The 21,147-nt window shown below is 45.8% G+C and overlaps 1 protein-coding gene across 1 annotated transcript in view; it reads left to right on the top strand.

Moving 5' to 3' along the window:
- LOC141153635 (methionine aminopeptidase 1) overlaps positions 1-21,147 on the top strand; it is a 39,725-nt gene that overhangs the window by 1,894 nt on the left and 16,684 nt on the right. Inside the window, exons 2-5 of the mRNA XM_073638620.1 lie at positions 12,410-12,461; positions 13,093-13,202; positions 19,956-20,016; positions 20,138-20,229. Coding sequence (XP_073494721.1) covers positions 12,410-12,461; positions 13,093-13,202; positions 19,956-20,016; positions 20,138-20,229 — 315 coding nt within the window. The remainder of the gene's footprint in view (positions 1-12,409; positions 12,462-13,092; positions 13,203-19,955; positions 20,017-20,137; positions 20,230-21,147) is intronic.

The raw sequence follows: 21,147 nt of genomic DNA on the forward strand, positions 1-21,147 counted from the left end.
AGCTGTGCCCTGCGTGTCTGTGTATAGCCAGTGCCCGTGTAGTGAGAGCTGTGCCCTGCGTGTCTGTGTATAGCCAGTGCCCGTGTAGTGAGAGCTGTGCCCTGTGTCTGTGTATAGCCAGTGCCCGTGTAGTGAGAGCTGTGCCCTGCGTGTCTGTGTATAGCCAGTGCCCGTGTAGTGAGAGCTGTGCCCTGCGTGTCTGTGTATAGCCAGTGCCCGTGTAGTGAGAGCTGTGCCCTGCGTGTCTGTGTATAGCCAGTGCCCGTGTAGTGAGAGCTGTGCCCTGCGTGTCTGTGTATAGCCAGTGCCCGTGTAGTGAGAGCTGTGCCCTGCGTGTCTGTGTATAGCCAGTGCCCATGTAGTGAGAGCTGTGTATAGTCAGTGCCCGTGTAGTGAGAGCTGTGCCCTGTGTCTGTGTATAGCCAGTGCCCGTGTAGTGAGAGCTGTGCCCGTGTAGTGAGAGCTGTGCCCTGTGTCTGTATAGCCAGTGCCCGTGTAGTGAGAGCTGTGCCCTGCGTGTCTATGTATAGCCAGTGCCCTTGTAGTGAGAGCTGTGCCCTGCGTGTCTGTGTATACCCAGTGCCCGTGTAGTGAGAGCTGTGCCCTGCGTGTCTGTGTATACCCAGTGCCCGTGTAGTGAGAGCTGTGCCCTGCGTGTCTGTGTATAGCCAGTGCCCGTGTAGTGAGAGCTGTGCCCTGCGTGTCTGTGTATAGCCAGTGCCCGTGTAGTGAGAGCTGTGCCCTGCGTGTCTATGTATAGCCAGTGCCCGTGTAGTGAGAGCTGTGCCCTCCGTGTCTGTGTATAGCCAGTGCCCGTGTAGTGAGAGCTGTGCCCTGCGTGTCTGTGTATAGCCAGTGCCCGTGTAGTGAGAGCTGTGCCCTGCGTGTCTGTGTATAGCCAGTGCCCGTGTAGTGAGAGCTGTGCCCTGCGTGTCTGTGTATAGCCAGTGCCCGTGTAGTGAGAGCTGTGCCCTGCGTGTCTGTGTATAGCCAGTGCCCATGTAGTGAGAGCTGTGCCCTGCGTGTCTGTGTATAGCCAGTGCCCGTGTAGTGAGAGCTGTGCCCTGCGTGTCTGTATAGCCCGTGTAGTGAGAGCTGTGCCCGTGTAGTGAGAGCTGTGCCCTGTGTCTGTATATCCAGTGCCCGTGTAGTGAGAGCTGTGCCCTGCGTGTCTGTGTATAGCCAGTGCCCGTGTAGTGAGAGCTGTGCCCTGCGTGTCTGTGTATAGCCAGTGCCTGTGTAGTGAGAGCTGTGCCCTGTCTGTATAGCCAGTGCCTGTGTAGTGAGAGCTGTGCCCGGTGTCTGTATAGCCAGTGCCCGTGTAGTGAGAGCTGTGCTCTGTGTATAGCCAGTGCCCGTGTAGTGAGAGCTGTGCCCTGCGTGTCTGTGTATAGCCAGTGCCCGTGTAGTGAGAGCTGTGCCCTGCGTGTCTGTATAGCTAGTGCCCGTGTAGTGAGAGCTGTGCCCTGCGTGTCTGTGTATAGCCAGTGCCCGTGTAGTGAGAGCTGTGCCCTGCGTGTCTGTGTATAGCCAGTGCCCGTGTAGTGAGAGCTATGCCCTGCGTGTCTGTGTATAGCCAGTGCCCGTGTAGTGAGAGCTGTGCCCTGCGTGTCTGTGTATAGCCAGTGCCCGTGTAGTGAGAGCTGTGCCCTGCGTGTCTGTGTATAGCCAGTGCCCGTGTAGTGAGAGCTGTGCCCTGCGTGTCTGTGTATAGCCAGTGCCCGTGTAGTGAGAGCTGTGCCCTGCGTGTCTGTGTATAGCCAGTGCCCGTGTAGTGAGAGCTGTGCCCTGCGTGTCTGTGTATAGCCAGTGCCCGTGTAGTGAGAGCTGTGCCCTGCGTGTCTGTGTATAGCCAGTGCCCGTGTAGTGAGAGCTGTGCCCTGCGTGTCTGTGTATAGCCAGTGCCCGTGTAGTGAGAGCTGTGCCCTGCGTGTCTGTGTATAGCCAGTGCCCGTGTAGTGAGAGCTGTGCCCTGCGTGTCTGTGTATAGCCAGTGCCCGTGTAGTGAGAGCTGTGCCCTGCGTGTCTGTGTATAGCCAGTGCCCGTGTAGTGAGAGCTGTGCCCTGCGTGTCTGTGTATAGCCAGTACCCGTGTAGTGAGCTGTGCCCTGCGTGTCTGTGTATAGCCAGTGCCCGTGTAGTGAGAGCTGTGCCCTGCGTGTCTGTGTATAGCCAGTGCCCGTGTAGTGAGAGCTGTGCCCTGCGTGTCTGTGTATAGCCAGTGCCCGTGTAGTGAGAGCTGTGCCCTGCGTGTCTGTGTATAGCCAGTGCCCGTGTAGGGAGAGCTGTGCCCTGCGTGTCTGTGTATAGCCAGTGCCCGTGTAGCGAGAGCTGTGCCCTGCGTGTCTGTGTATAGCCAGTGCCCGTGTAGCGAGAGCTGTGCCCTGCGTGTCTGTGTATAGCCAGTGCCCGTGTAGTGAGAGCTGTGCCCTGCGTGTCTGTGTATAGCCAGTGCCCGTGTAGTGAGAGCTGTGCCCTGCGTGTCTGTGTATAGCCAGTGCCCGTGTAGTGAGAGCAGTGCCCTGCGTGTCTGTGTATAGCCAGTGCCCGTGTAGTGAGAGCTGTGCTCTGTGTATAGCCAGTGCCCGTGTAGTGAGAGCTGTGCTCTGTGTATAGCCAGTGCCCGTGTAGTGAGAGCTGTGCTCTGTGTATAGCCAGTGCCCGTGTAGTGAGAGCTGTGCTCTGTGTATAGCCAGTGCCCGTGTAGTGAGAGCTGTGCTCTGTGTATAGCCAGTGCCCGTGTAGTGAGAGCTGTGCTCTGTGTATAGCCAGTGCCCGTGTAGTGAGAGCTGTGCTCTGTGTATAGCCAGTGCCCGTGTAGTGAGAGCTGTGCTCTGTGTATAGCCAGTGCCCGTGTAGTGAGAGCTGTGCTCTGTGTATAGCCAGTGCCCGTGTAGTGAGAGCTGTGCTCTGTGTATAGCCAGTGCCCGTGTAGTGAGAGCTGTGCTCTGTGTATAGCCAGTGCCCGTGTAGTGAGAGCTGTGCTCTGTGTATAGCCAGTGCCCGTGTAGTGAGAGCTGTGCTCTGTGTATAGCCAGTGCCCGTGTAGTGAGAGCTGTGCTCTGTGTATAGCCAGTGCCCGTGTAGTGAGAGCTGTGCTCTGTGTATAGCCAGTGCCCGTGTAGTGAGAGCTGTGCCCTGTGTCTGTATAGCCAGTGCCCGTGTAGTGAGAGCTGTGCCCTGTCTGTATAGCCAGTGCCCGTGTAGTGAGAGCTGTGCCCCGTGTCTGTATAGCCAGTGCCCGTGTCGTGAGAGCTGTGCCCTGTGTCTGTATAGCCAGTGCCCGTGTCGTGAGAGCTGTGCCCTGTGTCTGTATAGCCAGTGCCCGTGTAGTGAGAGCTGTGCCCTGTGTCTGTATAGCCAGTGCCCGTGTAGTGAGAGCTGTGCCCTGTGTCTGTATAGCCAGTGCCCGTGTCTGTATAGCCAGTGCCCGTGTCTGTATAGCCAGTGCCCGTGTCGTGAGAGCTGTGCCCTGTGTCTGTATAGCCAGTGCCCGTGTCGTGAGAGCTGTGCCCTGTGTCTGTATAGCCAGTGCTCGTGTCGTGAGAGCTGTGCCCTGTGTCTGTATAGCCAGTGCCCGTGTAGTGAGAGCTGTGCCCGTGTAGTGAGAGCTGTGCCCTGTGTCTGTATAGCCAGTGCCCGTGTAGTGAGAGCTGTGCCCTGTGTCTGTATAGCCAGTGCCCGTGTAGTGAGAGCTGTGCCCTGCGTATCTGTATAGCCAGTGCCCGTGTAGTGAGAGCTGTGCCCTGCGTGTCTGTATAGCCAGTGCCCGTGTAGTGAGAGCTGTGCCCTGCGTGTCTGTATAGCCAGTGCCCGTGTAGTGAGAGCTGTGCCCTGCGTGTCTGTGTATAGCCAGTGCCCGTGTAGTGAGAGCTGTGCATAGCCAGTGCCCGTGTAGTGAGAGCTGTGCCCTGCGTGTCTGTGTATAGCCAGTGCCCGTGTAGTGAGAGCTGTGCCCTGTGTCCACATGGGGTCATGTGCCCAGGCTTGTAGGGTTTATGTACAGTACAGACCAAAAGTTTGGACACACCTTCTCATTTAAAGATTTTTCTGCATTTTCATGACTATGAAAATTGTACATTCACACTGAAGGCATCAAAACTATGAATTAACACATGTGGAATTATATACTTAACAAAAAAGTGTGAAACCACTGAAAATATGTCTTATATTCTAGGTTCTTCAAAGTAGCCACCTTTTGCTTTGATGACTGCTTTGCACACTCTTGGCATTATCTTGATGAGCTTCAAGAGGTAGTCACCGGAAGTGGTCTTCCAACAATCTTGAAGGAGTTCCCAGAGATGCTTAGCACTTGTTGGCCCTTTTGCCTTCACTCTGCGGTCCAGCTCACCCCAAACCATCTCGATTTGGGTTCAGGTCTGGTGACTGTGGAGGCCAAGTCATCTGGCGTAGCACCCCATCACACTCCTTCTTGGTCAAATGGCCCTTACACAGCCTGGAAGTGTGTTTGGGGTCATTGTCCTGTTGAAAAATAAATGATGGTCCAACTAAACGAAAACCGGATGTAATAGCATGCCACTGCAAGATGCTGTGTTAGCCATGCTGGTTCAGTATGCCTTCAATTTTGAATAAATCCCCAACAGTGTCACCAGCAAAGCACCCCCACACCATCACACCTCTTCCTCCATGCTTCACGGTGGGAACCAGGCATGTAGAGTCCATCCGTTCACCTTTTCTGCGTCGCACAAAGACACGGTGGTTGGAACCAAAGATCTCAAATTTGGACTCATCAGACCAAGATTCCACTGGTCCATTCCTTGTGTTCTTTAGCCCAAACAAGTCTCTTCTGCTTGTTGCCTGTCCTTAGCAGGGGTTTCCTAGCAGCTATTTTACCATGAAGGCCTGCTGCTAGAAGAGATGTCTGCTGCTAGAACTCTGTGTGGCATTGACCTGGTCTCTAATCTGAGCTGCTGTTAACCTACGAATTCTGAGGTTTGTGACTCGGATAAACTTATCCTCAGCAGCAGAGGTGACTCTTGGTCTTCCTTTCCTGGGGCGGTCCTCATGTGAGCCAGTTTCTTTGTAGCGCTTGATGGTTTTTTACAACTGCACTTGTGGACACTTTCAAAGTTTGCCCAATTTTTCGGACTGACTGACCTTCATTTCTTAAAGTAATGATGGCCACTCGTTTTTCTTTACTTGGCTGCTTTTTTCTTGCCATAATACAAATTCTAACAGTCTATTCAGTACGACTATCAGCTGTGTATCCACCTGACTTCTGCACAACACAACGATGGTCCCAACCCACTTTATAAGGCAAGAAATCCCACTTATTAAACCTGGCAGGGCACACCTGTGAAGTGAAAACCATTTCCGGTGACTACCTCTTGAAGCTCATCAAGAGAATGCCAAGAGGGTGCAAAGCAGTCATCAAAGCAAAAGGTGGCTACTTTGAAGAACCTAGAATATAAGACATATTTTCAGTTGTTTCACACTTTTGTGAAGTATATAATTCCACATGTGTTAATTCATAGTTTTGATGCCTTCAGTGTGAATGTACAATTTTCATAGTCATGAAAATACAGAAATTTCTTTAAATGAGGTGTGTCAAAACTTTTGGTCTGTACTGTATGAACCGTAGAAATATCAGTAGCCGCGATTTAAGATAATCTCCTGTCCTTTGGGGTTTAATAGCAGTAACTGAGGCAGGACTAGTCGGGGCTAGTAGACCCCTGGCTGGCATAAGACTAGCACTACTGTATAAGGCCCCATACACATTAGACTTACATTGGTCCTTACATCGGTCATACCTGCTGATGTTGACAAGTTTGGGTACGAGGACCTCTGACATATGAAGTTGGGGGAGATAAAGGTTCGGCATGTCTGATTTTTGCACTGCCGGTCACTTTGTTCTGTAGCGATAAGCCGCCGTCATACATATCTGGTAGCAGCGCTCTTGTAGAGAACATGGCAGCACTCGGCAGAGTGGGCGCTCCGGTGTGTGCGCGAGTTGGGCAAGATACCGGCTGAACCATGGCTCAGTGGCAGCTATCTAATATGTATGGGAAGGGGGCTTAACTTGTTTTTTTGACAGGATAATTGCATAGGACATCAATAACATGATGGTAATGGGGAAATTCCCGCCTTGCAGTGTTTTGGTGACACTTTAAATGCTTTGGGGAAACTAACAGGTTCCCTTCATTTGGTGCCGCTGATACATCGCAGTGCAATACAAGCGAATGGGAATGCATTGTGACCCCAGGGGTGCTGTGTCAAATTTGCAAAAAAATTGACGTTTTGTGACTTGTTTGCCCTTGGGGTTGCAATGTGTCCATATTCACCTATATTGCACTGCAGTATAGCAGTGGCACTGAGCGAACCATGTTTGTGTGACAAGTGTTGTCAAAGTTGCTGTGTAGCCCTAGTCTTAAGGGGTATTCCCAAAACTTTAAACGATAACCCCTATCCTGTAGAGAAGTGAACTTACAGATTGCTGGGGGTCTCTGACCACAGGGACCCCAGCAATCCTGAGGACAGGGCTCCTCTGATTACCGGACTGTCAGAAATAGATGAGCACTTAGGTGATCAGTGAGGTCCAGGACCCGACTTGGTTCTGGCCGCGAGCCGACGTCAGTAGTGTACAGAGTAGAACACTACGTACCGGTTAGTGGCTGCTCCTAGTTTCCACAGATCATTTCCATAGGTTCCTCTCTGATCTAATCAATGACTTTTATCTACAGATGAATGTATAATCCCTGCGGGTTCAATCACTAGAACAATCACTACCACTAGACCACGGGTTCCAAAGACCACTTTGTGAAAGGAGTGGTAGTGAGCACTTTACTTGTCTCTGTTACTTATGGCGATGACAGCTGTCAGTCTCATGGAAGGGTGATGTATTTAGAATGACCCTTGGCGGGCTAGATCACCTTGTCTGCTACACTCTTACCCTGTGGGGAAGAAAAAACTCATTTGCAGCATCCGCTACCATCTGTTCTCTATTGTCTAATCAAATGTTAGAGGGAACAGGACCCAGGCTGACATGACATCCACTTTCTAGGACCCATCCTAAACTGCATAGACAGAGAGCTAGACAAACTCCTTTATCTTAGGTGATCTTTGGAAGAAAAAAAGGAAAGTTTAGCTGCGGATGATACTACACCCAGTGAACTGCTACAACTCTTATTGGGTGCTGCTAAAAAGCACATTCTGTACAGTGGTGACTGAGCGCCCATGTGCATTTGGCTGCACCCCTAGGTCTGTGTGAGGGTTTACACTGAAATCTATTAATCAATACGTGGACTTTGCATAAGTTGTCCATTCGCTCTGCACATGATCATTTGTTATGGATGGATTTTCTCTACAGTATTTCCCATAAAAATGTTCATTCCTATTTGTGAGAATTTAATTGTTGATGTCAGTTGTCCAAAAGATTGTAGACAGCTAAGCTCTAAGTGTGTGGGCATGATAGAGGGGTAAACCAAGCAGAATAATGTCTCATCTGTTCACTGAATAGGAGATGAATGCTAACTTATTGGGGGTCTGGCCTATTGAACACCTCTAAACAAAGTCTATGGCATTGATGGGAACAGCTGATTTTTTAAATGACTCTTTACTGGACCGTGGCTGTTTGTGTCATAGACTTTAGTTGCAAGGCTTATCTCGTCGGGGCGGTATTCCCTGTTGTGCCAATCGGTGTAGGTCCAATAACTTGATCCTCACTGTTTTACTATTTATCACTTTTTCCATTAGATAGGTGATATGTGATTCTTATTGAAATTCCCCTTTTAAGGAAGGAATTGCAATAAATAACTTTCTTCTGCATATTTGCCAGACACAATAAAGTGATGCCCCGGCCTTGCCATCAGTAGCGGAGGGTACAATGCCTAAATTTAGAAACACTGCTCATTTGTTTTATGGACCCTGTATAACATTAAATATCGCCAAAATGAATCAATTATTTTGCTAAGCCAGAGATTGCTGCAGCCATAGAAGAGTGAGCTCAGACTCTGTGGCTAGCTGTGCTGTCTCATCTCACTTTAGAATACTTTGTACCTTTTATAATTACTTTTGTGAACACTGCCGGCCCAGCCGTGCCTCGCCAACAACTATGGGGTGCCTCGCTAATTAGGCCAGCCTTTGAGAAGCAATTATGTAACGTATGAGGAGAAATTGAGACCTCTTTGCTGCCAATATTTTACCTACAGGGGTTATCTCAGCTGGAAAAACGCACCACTTCCCTGCCTTCTGGCTTCCTGCTTGCCCGGGAGCAGTGCGCTCCTGCTCAAATACCAATTCAGACAGATATCGTTGTTGCCCCACAGGCCCGAACTTTGCGCTCTCCTGTATTGCATGCGGGTGCAGCTTAGCCTCTGTACAATCAGGAGTGTAGTCGCACTGACGCTGGCTTTATTGGGAGTTTACATGTGCTTCATCGATCCGGACAGCTTTATAGCAGTGTTCAACTGGACTTTATTAACTGAACTTAAGTGCTCAACACTTTTCCTTTATACCCATTAAAGAACACGAAAGAAAGCCTTTAAGTTCCTTTTGCCTCTAGGGCTCAACATTATGTGTTATGCACTCACAAAAAACAAGCGAATCTTGAATTTAAAAATCTACCCATTGACTAATATACTTCACATAAGGGTTATGTAGTTCTGAGAACAGCTGTGTAGTGTGGTGACAACCATGTGTAGAGCTGATACTGTGACAGTGCTGAAGGGAATGGCCACTGCGCTTAGTCTCTGACGCAGACTATACAGAAGGGAACTGTGTTTTCATGGCTCTCTTAAAACACAATCAGAGTACGTTATGGCGCATGCGCAGTGTGATTGATTCCCTGCAAAACGTGATCTTGGAGGCTAGTCTAGTATCTGTTGGTGGGTAGTTAAATGAGTGAATGCGGAAGTGGAACATGGCAGGATTTGTAGTCTTTTAGCGTGAGCTGAAAGACCTAAGTGCCTCCTGATTACAGGAAGTGGAGGAGCTGGTCAGCAGGATTTTAAAAGGAGTCTGTCGGTGCAGAATGTTTGTTCAGACTCGGTGCCCTTCCCCCCCCCCCCCCCCCCCCTTCTCAATTGTCAATTTCCAACCGCCCCATCTTCTTTTATAGACTGCTTTGGCTTGCTAGAGAAGGGTGGTAATAGAAGGAAAACAAGCAGTTGAGAGGGTGAATTTAAATGATTGGCAAAGCCATTAAGCACTGAATGCCTGTACTTGGTTAGAACAGTCATTCTGTGCGGAGTCCCTTTTTAAAGTGAACCTGTCATGACAATTTAGTATGTAAAAAAAAAAAAAAAAAAAAAATATGGCCATATCAACGCTAATATACTGATTTTAATAAATACCTGTAGTGAAGACATCTGCATACTGGTTCTTATTTAATTCACATGAGAAGTTTTGGTGCAATATCCTATTTGTGCATTGGAGCAGCACAGCAGGCAGGTTTTTTGTCTCTCCCGCAGCCCCTCTGCATTTGTACGAGCCTCCTCTTTTAAAGTTTGCGCTAGCACCATCCCTGCTACGGGCGACGCTTATGCGCATTCATTTCCCCGCGATCTTCAGCACATGCGCAGATGGAGGTCTTTGGTCGTCATTGAGCCAAGGTTTGAATTGGCGCATTTGCTGCCATTGGTGCCATTTTGCTGAAGACCATCGGATGTCAGTCTGCGCATGTTCTACCATTTCCATGAAGACCCTGCCCACAGTCTCACCCCAGTGCACGAAAAAGATGACAGGTTGCCTTTCCCGAGTTTTAAATGTGATTTTGGAGTTATTTCCTCAAGTCTAATTATGTATATTTCTTATTATCAAAATAAAAAAGAACATGTTAAACAGAGCATTTATTTTAGACACTGTACACGAGCCTTTTGCCAGAAGTGACCATAGGCTGCATAGACTTTTCTGCTGCATCATACTGGGTTTGGGAGACTATTGAGCAATGTTTGTTATTTTGGCAGGAAGTCTGATCACTGATGTTATCAGATCCTGACAGCTGATGGCCTTGTAGAAGAAGGTAGAGACACCATGCACTAGAGATTCAGCCAATTGCAGCTGGATTACATTATCCTGTGAAATTCATTATGACTATTCCAATCAGTCTGAAACATCTCCTGAAAACTAGTATGTAAAACTAGGATGTTAAAATGCTAACCAGTGAGAAGATGTGCTCCTAACACAGAATTTACGACTTGACAATGGCCAGCATTTGTTGCCCTATAAGGTGACCACTCGCAAACATAGCAGCTGTCTCAAGTCTTCCAACCCTTATTGGTGTCTCCGGATGCTCAGCGCTTGTGAGTTTCTCCATTTCAGCATACTCTTCACATCAGACATTGCTAGAATGGAGGGGGACATGTCAGTCTGGGATAGCTTCTCAGTACTAGCCCTTCACCATTTGATTGCTGAGCTGCTTAGTCAGGTGAAAATCAGTGAATTAGCTTAAAGTTCTGGTATGGTGAAAGCACAAAAGTGAAAATGTGGAAAGTGTGAGCCAGGCAAATCTAGCTACAAGATTTTTTTTTGTAAATTTTATTTCTTTTTTAAAGATCAAATTTTTAAAAAATGTCTACAATCCAAATTTTTCCTTATCAAATAGAACAATGAACCTTTTCATATGGAAACAAACTTAAAGGGGTTGTCTAACGAACAAAGTACATTTTAATTAATAGATCTTAGAATAAAATATTGGAATAATGTTATGTAAGAGCAGTAAAAAGCATATGTCCCAATAGCCTAATTTAAATATGTAATAAAGGATACAAAACCTTTGAATAATGCAGCTAATAAAGTATGATGCTAACAAAAGTTCCCCCCAAACACAGTAATATACCCCCACAGTGAATTTCTCCACACGCACAGAATGATGACCCTTCTGTACCCCCAATCCCCTGCAAAGTATGGTGAGCCAATCACAGTATGATTCCCCAACTGTAATCCTCACAGTATAATGGGCCCCACATAGTCCTTCCAACGGTATAAATGGGCCCAACATAGCCCTCCAGAAGGTATAAATTGGCTCCACATAGTCCTCCATACGGTATAATGGGGCCCACATTAAAAAAATTAAATACCTCTCCCAGTTCACCTGCTGCTCTGGGCTCTTCATGGTGTCTTCTGATCCTATGGACAGCGGGCGCGTTGTAATGACGTCATCGTGCCCTCTACCCTGAGATGTTGGATACAGAGGGGGAATGATGGGAGAGAGAGCGTCAGCTGAATCTCCTTCCTCCATCTTTGCTTTCAACTATATTGGCATCCAGGATGCCAATGCAGTTGAAAGTGTGATGTTGGGTGGGAGACCGTCTCCACGTCATGGGCCAGAAGCTACCCGCTGGCCAGAGTTTGACAGATGTATAATAGAGGCTGCAATTCTCACTTTGTGTCCTTGATGCAGCTTTCACTGTTTTTTTTTTTAAAAAATTGTTAAACTTGCAGCAATAAAAAAGAAAAAGTCTTTGCCTCATTTCATTTAAATTGTGGCCAAAACTATGCAATTTTATGTCAATATTGAATATCGACTTCAGAGAAAACCGCCATATTACAGAGGTATGGTCTATGGCGTTGTAGATTTCCAGCTTTTCAACATAAGATGAAACCTCTTGATCTGAATTTGATATTCTCTTGCTTCTTACAGACACTGATTACATCCAAGAAAAGCACATTAAATAGCATGGCACACACAGATTAAAAATAGCTTCCAGAATATTAAGTATAATAACAGCACAAGTGCTGTACGTCATTCATCTTATGTGTTCTCCGGTCATCCATGTGTCCTGTTATCTAAGGTCACGGCCCAATGTGAACTTTATATTGGATCAGAAACTGAACTGTCATGTAGCGGCAATGCACGTGATCGACCTCCGCTCCTGATTGATAGGCCCAGGCTGAAGGGAAGTTATTCCTTGTCACATGGATAGGGAAATGACTTTCAAACTTTAGATTACATCTTTAAAGGGAATCTGTCAACAGGTTTTTGCCTCCTAATCTGAGAGCAGCACTGATTGCAGTGATGTGTCACTTACTGGACGGCTTGATGTAGTTTTGATCTCCTGCTCATAAAACAGTGATTTTTATCACTAGATTACTAATAAACCTGCTGCCAGGTAGTGGAGCATTTTCATGAGCTTTTTGTATAACCTGCACCAAGATCTTTCTCAAATGTCAGATCAATGCAGGTAAAGAATATCGCTTTGTCATTCGTTCACTTGCAGCCATGTGATTTTTCATTTGTACAGCCAATATAGTCTCCATGCACTAGGATGGAAAAAATATCAAAATATGTGCGGATCTTCGGAAACACAAAGCAGATGCCTCTAAAATCTTTGTTGCTGGTTCTTATATTTTTGTAAACAGTGCTGATATTATAAGTTACAGTGCCAGGCTTGTAGATAAAGAATAAAAAGTAGCCAAATTCCCTTTCTAAGCAGTTCTCTTTTTATCCTAGGAGTGTTTCAGGGGAAGCTGGCCATCTCACAAACTACTGCACAAAAGAGCAAGTAAGTGTTTATTTTCATGCAAATTTCCATGTACAAGCGGATGGAGGTTTCAACATGTAAATACATTCTAGCTTGACCTCTCAAAGTTCAGTGCAAAAATTTGTTTCAGAAGCAAGGTCTGTAACACAAGATCTGTGCTGCGTCAGCTGAAATAAGATGCATGCTAAGAGATTCTGAAGGGTTTTGGCAAGTGCAGAAGATAATTCAGAATGGCACCACCCGGCAACCACTGCCTTATATTCAGCACTAATGTCATCTTTGTCACAATGCCATGCAAGTCTCTGTTCATATCACCTTTCAGCTGTCTGAGGTATATGTTAGGATTTCATTGGAAGGCCCTGACAAATGCCACGGTATAAATATAATGTGGCATTTAACTCCCATAGACTCCAGTGTTTAAAAATTATCTATTCTAATTATTCCTACCTGATGGATGCCACTTTTGGTATCTACCAGGTGAATGGGGGCTTAAGATAGGTTTGCCAGGTATGCCAAGAAATTGCAGTGTGAGCATAGTCTAACTTGTGCAGTGTACTTAGAATTATGGAGGGTAGAGTGAAATAACTGTTAAATGTTATAAAATATTTTTGCAGTGTTTACTGTAATCAACACCTATTTTGTTTTCTGGAAGATGAAAAAATCAAAGCAGAGGTTTCCCCATGGACGATGGAAGGAGAAATCAACACAGATCCTTGGCTCGGCTATACTTATACTGGAAAACTCAGACCACACTATCCATTGGTAAGGGTGTCTTAAGTCCCTTAAAGGGAACCTCTCCCCTCCAGAAATGCTATTTACCTGCAGATATTGGGATAATCTTCAGGTAAATGGCTTTTAAAGGGAATCTGTCACATTTGACCTATCTACCGTATTTTTCGGACCATAAGACGCACTTTTTTCCCCCAAATTTGGGAGGAAAATGGGGGGTGCATCTTATGGTCCGAACCTTACCGGATACTTGCGGTGGTGGTGTAGCGGGATCGCAGGGCTGGTGCAGCTGTGAGGCAGAGCGGTGGTGGATGCACAGTGATCTACAAGAAAATGGCCGCCCGAGCTCCCAAACGGCCCTGCAGCATGTCACCTTGTCTGCTGCAGCCACCAGGATCCTGAGGGAGGGAATTGAGGGCCCTGCGATCCTGCTCCACCACAACTCCCTGCTGCTGGAGCACTGGCTTCTCGCATCCAGGGTCTGCAGCATTCATCGACTTCTGCCAGCTTCCTGAAGGACCCTGCCTCCTGTGACCCTCGCTCCACCAGCCCCCCAGGTAAGATACCTATTCAGACTATAAGACGGACCACCATCTTATAAAAAAATATTTTTTTTCCTATTTTCCACCCCAAAATTTGGGGTGCGTCTTGTGGTCCTTTGCATCTTATAGTCCAAAAAATACGGTAATCTATTAATATGGGCATACAGGTTATAGACCGCTGAAAAAAAAGTAAGACGGGCCATACATACGTGCTATTCTGCCTGCTGGTAGCAAAGATTGTTGTCGCATTGCCATGGTGATGACTACGTCCTCCGTCCCATCATTCTCGGGCCGACCTGCGTCATCACTGAGGTGGAGCATCATGATGGGGAGCGCTCTGACTCACTGTGGAATGCATTCCAACCATTTAATTAGTGCCCATCTTTTACCTTTAACCATGCCTCCTGACAAAGCCCAATGTGTGCCCTCTTCTGTTCTCTTCCTATCTCTAGCCATACATCATGTCTATCTTCATTTGACCTTCATTCCCAGTATTACTGCTGAGATCACTTTTACAGTGTGTATGGTGTTTAGCATGAGCTCTAATGGGTTGTCTACATGCTAGATGTGTGTTTTGATGTTTCTCTTGCATGCTCTGCTGCACTGATTTTAATCCAGCATACTATTTAATTATATTACAGAGAATCATGAATATACAGTACAGACCAAAAGTTTGGACACACCTTCTCATTTAAAGATTTTTCTGTATTTTCATGACTTTGAAAATTGTACATTCACACTGAAGGCATCAAAACTATGAATTAACACATGTGGAATTATATACTTCACAAAAGTGTGAAACAACTGAAAATATGTCTTATATTCTAGGTTCTTCAAAGTAGCCACCTTTTTGCTTTGATTGCTTTGCACACTCTTGGTATTCTCTTGATGAGCTTCAAGAGGTAGTCACTGGAAATGGTCTTCCAACAATCTTGAAGGAGTTCCCAGAGATGCTTAGCACTTGTTGGCCCTTTTGCCTTCACTCTGCGGTCCAGCTCACCCCAAACCATCTCGATTGGGTTCAGGTCTGGTGGCTGTGGAGGCCAGGTCATCTGGCATAGCACCCCATCACTCTCCTTCTTGGTCAAATAGCCCTTACACAGCCTGGAGGTGTGTTTGGGGTCATTGTCCTGTTGAAAAATAAATGATGGTTCAACTAAACGCAAACCGGATGGAATATCATACCGCTCTAAGATGCTGTGGTAGCCATGCTGGTTCAGTATGCCTTCAATTTTGAATAAATCCCCAACAGTGTCACCAGCAAAGCACCCCCACACCATCACACCTCTTCCTCCATGCTTCACGGTGGGAAACAGGCATGTAGAGTCCATCCGTTCACCTTTTCTGCGTCGCACAAAGACACGGTGGCTGGAACCAAAGATCTCAAATTTGGACTCATCAGACCAAAGCACAGATTTCCACTGGTCTAATGTCCATTCATTGTGTTCTTTATCACAAACAAGTCTCTTCTGCTTGTTGCCTGTCCTTAGCAGTGGTTTCCTAGCAGCTATTTTACAATGAAGGCCTGCTGCACAAAGTCTCCTCTTAACAGTTGTTGTAGAGATGTGTCTGCTGCTAGAACTCTGTGTGGCACTGACCTGGTCTCTAATCTGAGCTGCTGTTAACCTTCGATTTCTGAGGCTGGTGACTCTGATAAACTTAGCCTCAGAAGCAGAGGTGACTCTTGGTCTTCCTTTCCTGGGGCGGTCCTCATGTGAGCCAGTTTCTTTGTAGCGCTTGATGGTTTTTGCAACTTTCAAAGTTTGCCCAATTTTTCGCACTGACTGATCTTCATTTCTTAAAGTAATGATGGCCACTCGTTTTTTTTTTTACTTGGCTGCTTTTTTTCTTGCCATAATACAAATTCTAACAGTCTATTCAGCAGGACTATCAGCTGTGTATCCACCTGACTTCTGCACAACACAACTGATGGTCCCAACCCCATTTATAAGGCATGAAATCCCACTTATTAAACCTGACAGGGCACACCTGTGAAGTGAAAACCATTTCCGGTGACTACTTCTTGAAGCTCATCAAGAGAATACCAAGAGTGTGCAAAGCAAAAGGTGGCTACTTTTAAGAACCTAGAATATAAGGCTGTGTGCCCACGATGCTTTTTTTAAGGCCACACACAATACTGAGCCTCATTTTGACTTGATTTAAGGACATTATATAAAAGTTGGATCAGTCTGTAGTATGTTTTTCCACTTTAATTTTGGGGGTGACTCAAAATCCAGGCCTCCATTGGTTAATAAATTTGATTTCCATTGATTTTTGTGTGATTTTGTTGTCAGTACATTCAACTTTGTACAGAAGAAAGTATTCAATGAGAATATTTCATTCATTCAGATCTAGGATGAATTTGAGTGTTCCCTTTATTTTTTTGAGCAGTGTACATGAAACCAATGTCCAGCCCAAGGAAAAGGAGGTCACACCGTTATTTGCAAAACATGCAAAAAGCCTGAAACAAAAACCTAAAGGGATGAACTGGAATATAAGTTGGTATTCATGCAGCGTGTAGGCACATGTTCACTGGCCACTAAACAGACAAAAACTCAAGATGAAAACAAAATAAGCAAATATCCTGCATTAAATAAATAAATGGCATTAATGCATGAAAATGATATAGGGTACTTGGTTAACATAATTTTGATGAACGTAAAAGCCATCCCACCACCTCAAATGACCATATGTCAAGTGACGTAATGTGAATAAGGGCTGAGCAGGATTGAGACTTGGCTAATGGACACCCAGCCATGGGGAACTACACTGTGTGCCGAATTATTAGGCAAATGAGTATTTTGCTCACATCATACTTTTTATACATATTGTCCTACTCCAAGCTGCATAGGCTTGAGAGCCAACTACCAATTAAGTAAATCTGGTGATGTGCATCTCTGTAATGAGGAGGGGTGTTGACTAATGACCTCAACACCCTATATAAGGTGTGCTTAATTATTAGGCAACTTCCTTTCCTTTGGCAAAATGGGTCAGAGAAGAGAGATTTGACTGGCTCTGAGAAGTCCAAAATTGTGAGATGTCTTGCAGAGGGATGCAGCAGTCTTGAAATTTCCAAACTTTTGAAGCGTGATCACCGAGCAATCAAGCGTTTCATGGCAGATAGCCAACACGCAAGAAGCGTGTTGGCCAAAAAAAGGCACAAAATAACTGCCCATGAATTGAGGAAAATCAAGCGTGAAGCTGCCAAGATGCTATTCTCCACCAGTTTTGCCATATTTCAGAGCTGCAACATTACTGGAGCATCAAAAAGCACAATGTGTTCGATACTCAGGGACATGGCCAAGGTAAGGAAGGCTGAAAAACGACCACTTTTGAACAAGAAACATAAGATAAAACGTCAAGAATGGGCCAAGAAATATCTTAAGACTGATTTTTCAAAGGTTTTATGGACTGATGAAATGAGAGTGACTCTTGATGGGCCAGATGGATGGGCTAGAGGCTGGATCAATAAAGGGCAGCGAGCTCCACTCCGACTCAGACGCCAGCAAGGTGGAGGTGGGGTACTGGTATGAGATGGTATCATCAAAGATGAACTTGTGGGACCTTTTCGGGTTGAGGATGGAGTGAAGCTCAACTCCCAGACCTACTGCCAGTTTCTAGAAGACAACTTCTTCAAGCAGTGGTACAGGAAGAAGTCTGTATCGTTCAAGAAAAACATGATTTTCATGCAGGACAATGCTCCATCACATGCATTCAACTACTCCACAGCGTGGCTGGCCAGTAAAGGTCTAAAAGAAGAAAAAATAATGACATGGCCCCCTTGTTCACCTGATCTGAACCCCATAGAGAACCTGTGGTCCATCATAAAATGTGAGATCTACAGGGAGGGAAAACAGTACACCTCTCGGAACAGTGTCTGGGAGGCTGTGGTGGCTGCTGCACACAATGTTGATGGAAAACAGATCAAGCAACTGACAGAATCTATGGATGGAAGACTGAGTGTCATCATAAAGAAAGGTGGCTATATTGATCACAAATTTTTTTGTTTTTGTATGTCAGAAATGTTTATTTCTAAACTTTGTGCACTGATATTGGTTTACCTGGTGAAAATAAACAAGCGAGATGGGATTATTTGTTTTTTATTAAGTTGCCTAATAATTCTGCACAGTAATAGTTACCTGCACAAACGGATATCCTCCTAAGAGAGCCAAATCTAAAAAAAAAAAAAAAAAAAAAACACTCCAACTTCCAAAAATATTAAGCTTGGATATTTGAGTCTTTTGGGTTGATTGAGAACATAGTTGTTGATCAATAATAAAAATAATCCTCTAAAATACAACTTGCCTAATAATTCTGCACACAGTGTATATGAATGTAATGTCCAGCCCAAAGAAAAGGAAGGTCATGCCCTTATTTGCAGAAAGCGCAAAAAAACTTAAAAACCTAAAGAAATAAGCGACCCCAGTTCAGGTGGTCTCCACTTTACAATATGGGTAAGCAGCAACAGTATTTGACATGTCTTTCCCTTTTCATTATGAGCAACTTTGCTGGATAGGTGCTTGGTGACGAGATATACCGTATTTTCCGGATTATAAGACTCGCTTTTTTGCCCCAAAATTTGGGGGGTGGGGGAGAATAGGGGTGCGTCTTATAATCCAAATTATAGCTTACCGGCTGCAGTGGAGCAGGGTCTCAAGGTCGCTGCTGCTGGAAGCTTCTGGCGGTGGCAGGAGTGGGGCGATGCTGCGGGTCCAAGGCTGGTAGATGGGGCTGTTCGGCGGTGCGGGGGATCTGCCAACATTTTGCAAAAGGCCGGAGACCCCACACTTTCAATGCTTTTCAATGTGGTGGACTCTGTGGAAAATGGCCACCGGAGGCAGTGCATGTGCAGATGCAGATCTCTGCTCCCGAGATCTCAATTGTGCATGCGCTGCTTCCGGCGGCCATTTTCCTGGAGTCTACCGTATTGAGAAGTGCGGGGACTCCAGGCTTTCACGAAAATGTCGTCGGAGCCCCCGCACCGCTGGACACCACCTCCTACCTGACTCAGCATTGCGCCACTTCTACCTCCACCGAGCTGCATCTCCTTCCAGCCTGGGGCCCGCGGCATCTCCTGCTTCCGCCAGCTTCCTGCAGCAGCGATCCTGCCGCCTGGGACCCCGCTGTGGCGCGCCCTGGCTAAGCAACCGTAAAAGATTATAAGACGCACCACCATTTTATTAAAAAAAATAATAATTTTCCTCACCAAAATTTGTGGTGCGTCTTACCGCAAAATATGGTAATTGTAACATATGTAAACTGCTAGTCTTGCCCTTTAATGGATGTACCTCTTGCATTACTTGATGGTTCTTCTTTTTGTAGAAACCTTTTTTAAATGTATTCCTGTGATCCTGTATATATTATTTTTTAAAATTGTGTAAAAATAAAAAACTTGTGTATGTGGGAGTGGTTTGTGTATAACTTTTGGTATTTTGATATGTAAGTATTTAAATTCAATAGCCTGGTCCATATATTGAAGCGGACTAGCTCATGATGAATTTTTTTTTTTTTATTTACACACAGAACTATGTGAAAAATGACCCATATTCACAAACATATAGGATAACACTGACAAATGTGCATGTGTGAACCTAGCCTTAGGTGAAAACTGGACCAAACTGCTGTTTTTGACAGGCTAATATGTCTAGGGATGACCCATTTTTCTCCAGTTGCAAATGTTGGTTGAAAGACAGACTGATTATGTTGGATTTTGGTTCTCATGGTGGATAAGCAGCAGAGCGATTCTGGATTCTGCTGATTTCTCATCTTGCTATTGAGAGCAGATGCTGGAAAAGCTAAGAGTACATGTGTATGGGAGGGTCAGGAGGAATAATCCTGTATGGCATACCTAAAGTGTTTGCGGTTTACTGGTCCAAGGGATACTGTTGGGGGCATACCCCCATGAATTCCATGAGCGGTCTCAGAAATGTCCCATCACTCTATTCATTCTCTGTGGGATGGCTGGAGATGACCCTTTAAAGTTGGTTACAGAAATTAGATATTTGCGTGCAGATAATTAGCAGACCAGCCACCTTTATGGTTTGACCACTACAGGCATCAATTGTCATTGGATCTCAAAAAAATTTAACTAGATCCTGCAGTGGTCTGCAGATAAATCTAATGTCTGTGGCCAGGATACAAGTACTCCACAGAAAAACTCGCTGCCAACACATGGAAGCTATACGACGAGGAGCTTTGACATGTAACCAGCTATTTGTATATTGTATGTGCATTTATCTTGCAGATGCCAATGAGACCGGTGCCAAGCTACATACAAAGGCCAGATTATGCAGATCACCCATTAGGTAATGTGAAGCATGTTAAATGGCCACCAAGTGCATCATCTTATGTCAAGGTGTATGTACATTTTTGATTTGTGAGATAAGTAAGCATCATTTTATCTCAAAATGGGCATCTGTCTTTTAGGAATGTCACAATCTGAACAAGCCTTGAAGGGAACCTCCCAAATTAAAGTGCTTTCTCCAGAAGAAATTGAGGGCATGCGCATTGTATGTAAGGTAAGATTTCATTCAGATGCTGCATTTATATGGTCTTTACTAGAGAGAAATCTTTGCACAAGCTATTCACAAAGTGCAGGTTGGCCTGCCCCCTGGCTGCCATCTTGGTTCTCCTGTGACTGACAACCACAGGTTGACATGTGTGGGCGAAGTTTCAGCCTTGTTGCAATCCTTGCGTTTGGTTTCACCCCAAGTGTTCAGTTGCCCTGCAGCACCAATGCAGGGAAAATGTAAGTAGTTACATTACTCATTCAAGTCAATGAGTTGTCTGTGTATTACAGGACAGGTCACCCAGAGCAAGAGTTGCTCTTTGTTTCCCTTCTCTTCAGGTTCCTCATTTCACCAGTGACTCCTTCTGTTTTCTGAAACTTGTACAACAGGGTTCAAGAAAATGGGTTTTCCAAACTAGACATCTCTTTTAAAGCACCACATTTTTTTTTTTTTTTTTTTTTTTTCAGCGCTGAAGTGGTGCTTTAAACATAAGACCTCTGCCCCGGTCATATACTCGCCTTCCGGCATCTTCACCGGTTTTTGGCACTGCTGCAGTTCCGCGGCGCCATTTTGAGAGCTCTGCTTCTGACTGGCCGGAAGTCAGAAGCTACGTCCCAAACTCTCAATGCAAGTCTGTGAGCCAGAACCAGGCTTTCACAGAGCTGTGCTGAAAAGTGACCTCTGCGCTGCTCCATGAAACACACGAGCTGTAGGAAGGTCACTTATCGCTGGAGACCGACTGGAGGGACTCTGGAAAACGATGAAGGTGACACGCCCCCTAGGACCGTGGGGTACTTGCCACGAGTCGGTCAGTTCCTTGGGATAGTCACGGGGGCGTGACCCGGTCCGGGGCCCTAAGCGGTCAATAAACAGGACAGTTTATTTAGGGGAAAAGTTTAGTGACTCCACCAGTGGTATGCGGCTATA

This window comes from Phyllobates terribilis, unplaced genomic scaffold (assembly GCF_046119375.1).
Source record: "Phyllobates terribilis strain yellow unplaced genomic scaffold, ASM4611937v1 Scaffold_1__5_contigs__length_1240528914, whole genome shotgun sequence".
NCBI lineage: Eukaryota > Metazoa > Chordata > Amphibia > Anura > Dendrobatidae > Phyllobates > Phyllobates terribilis.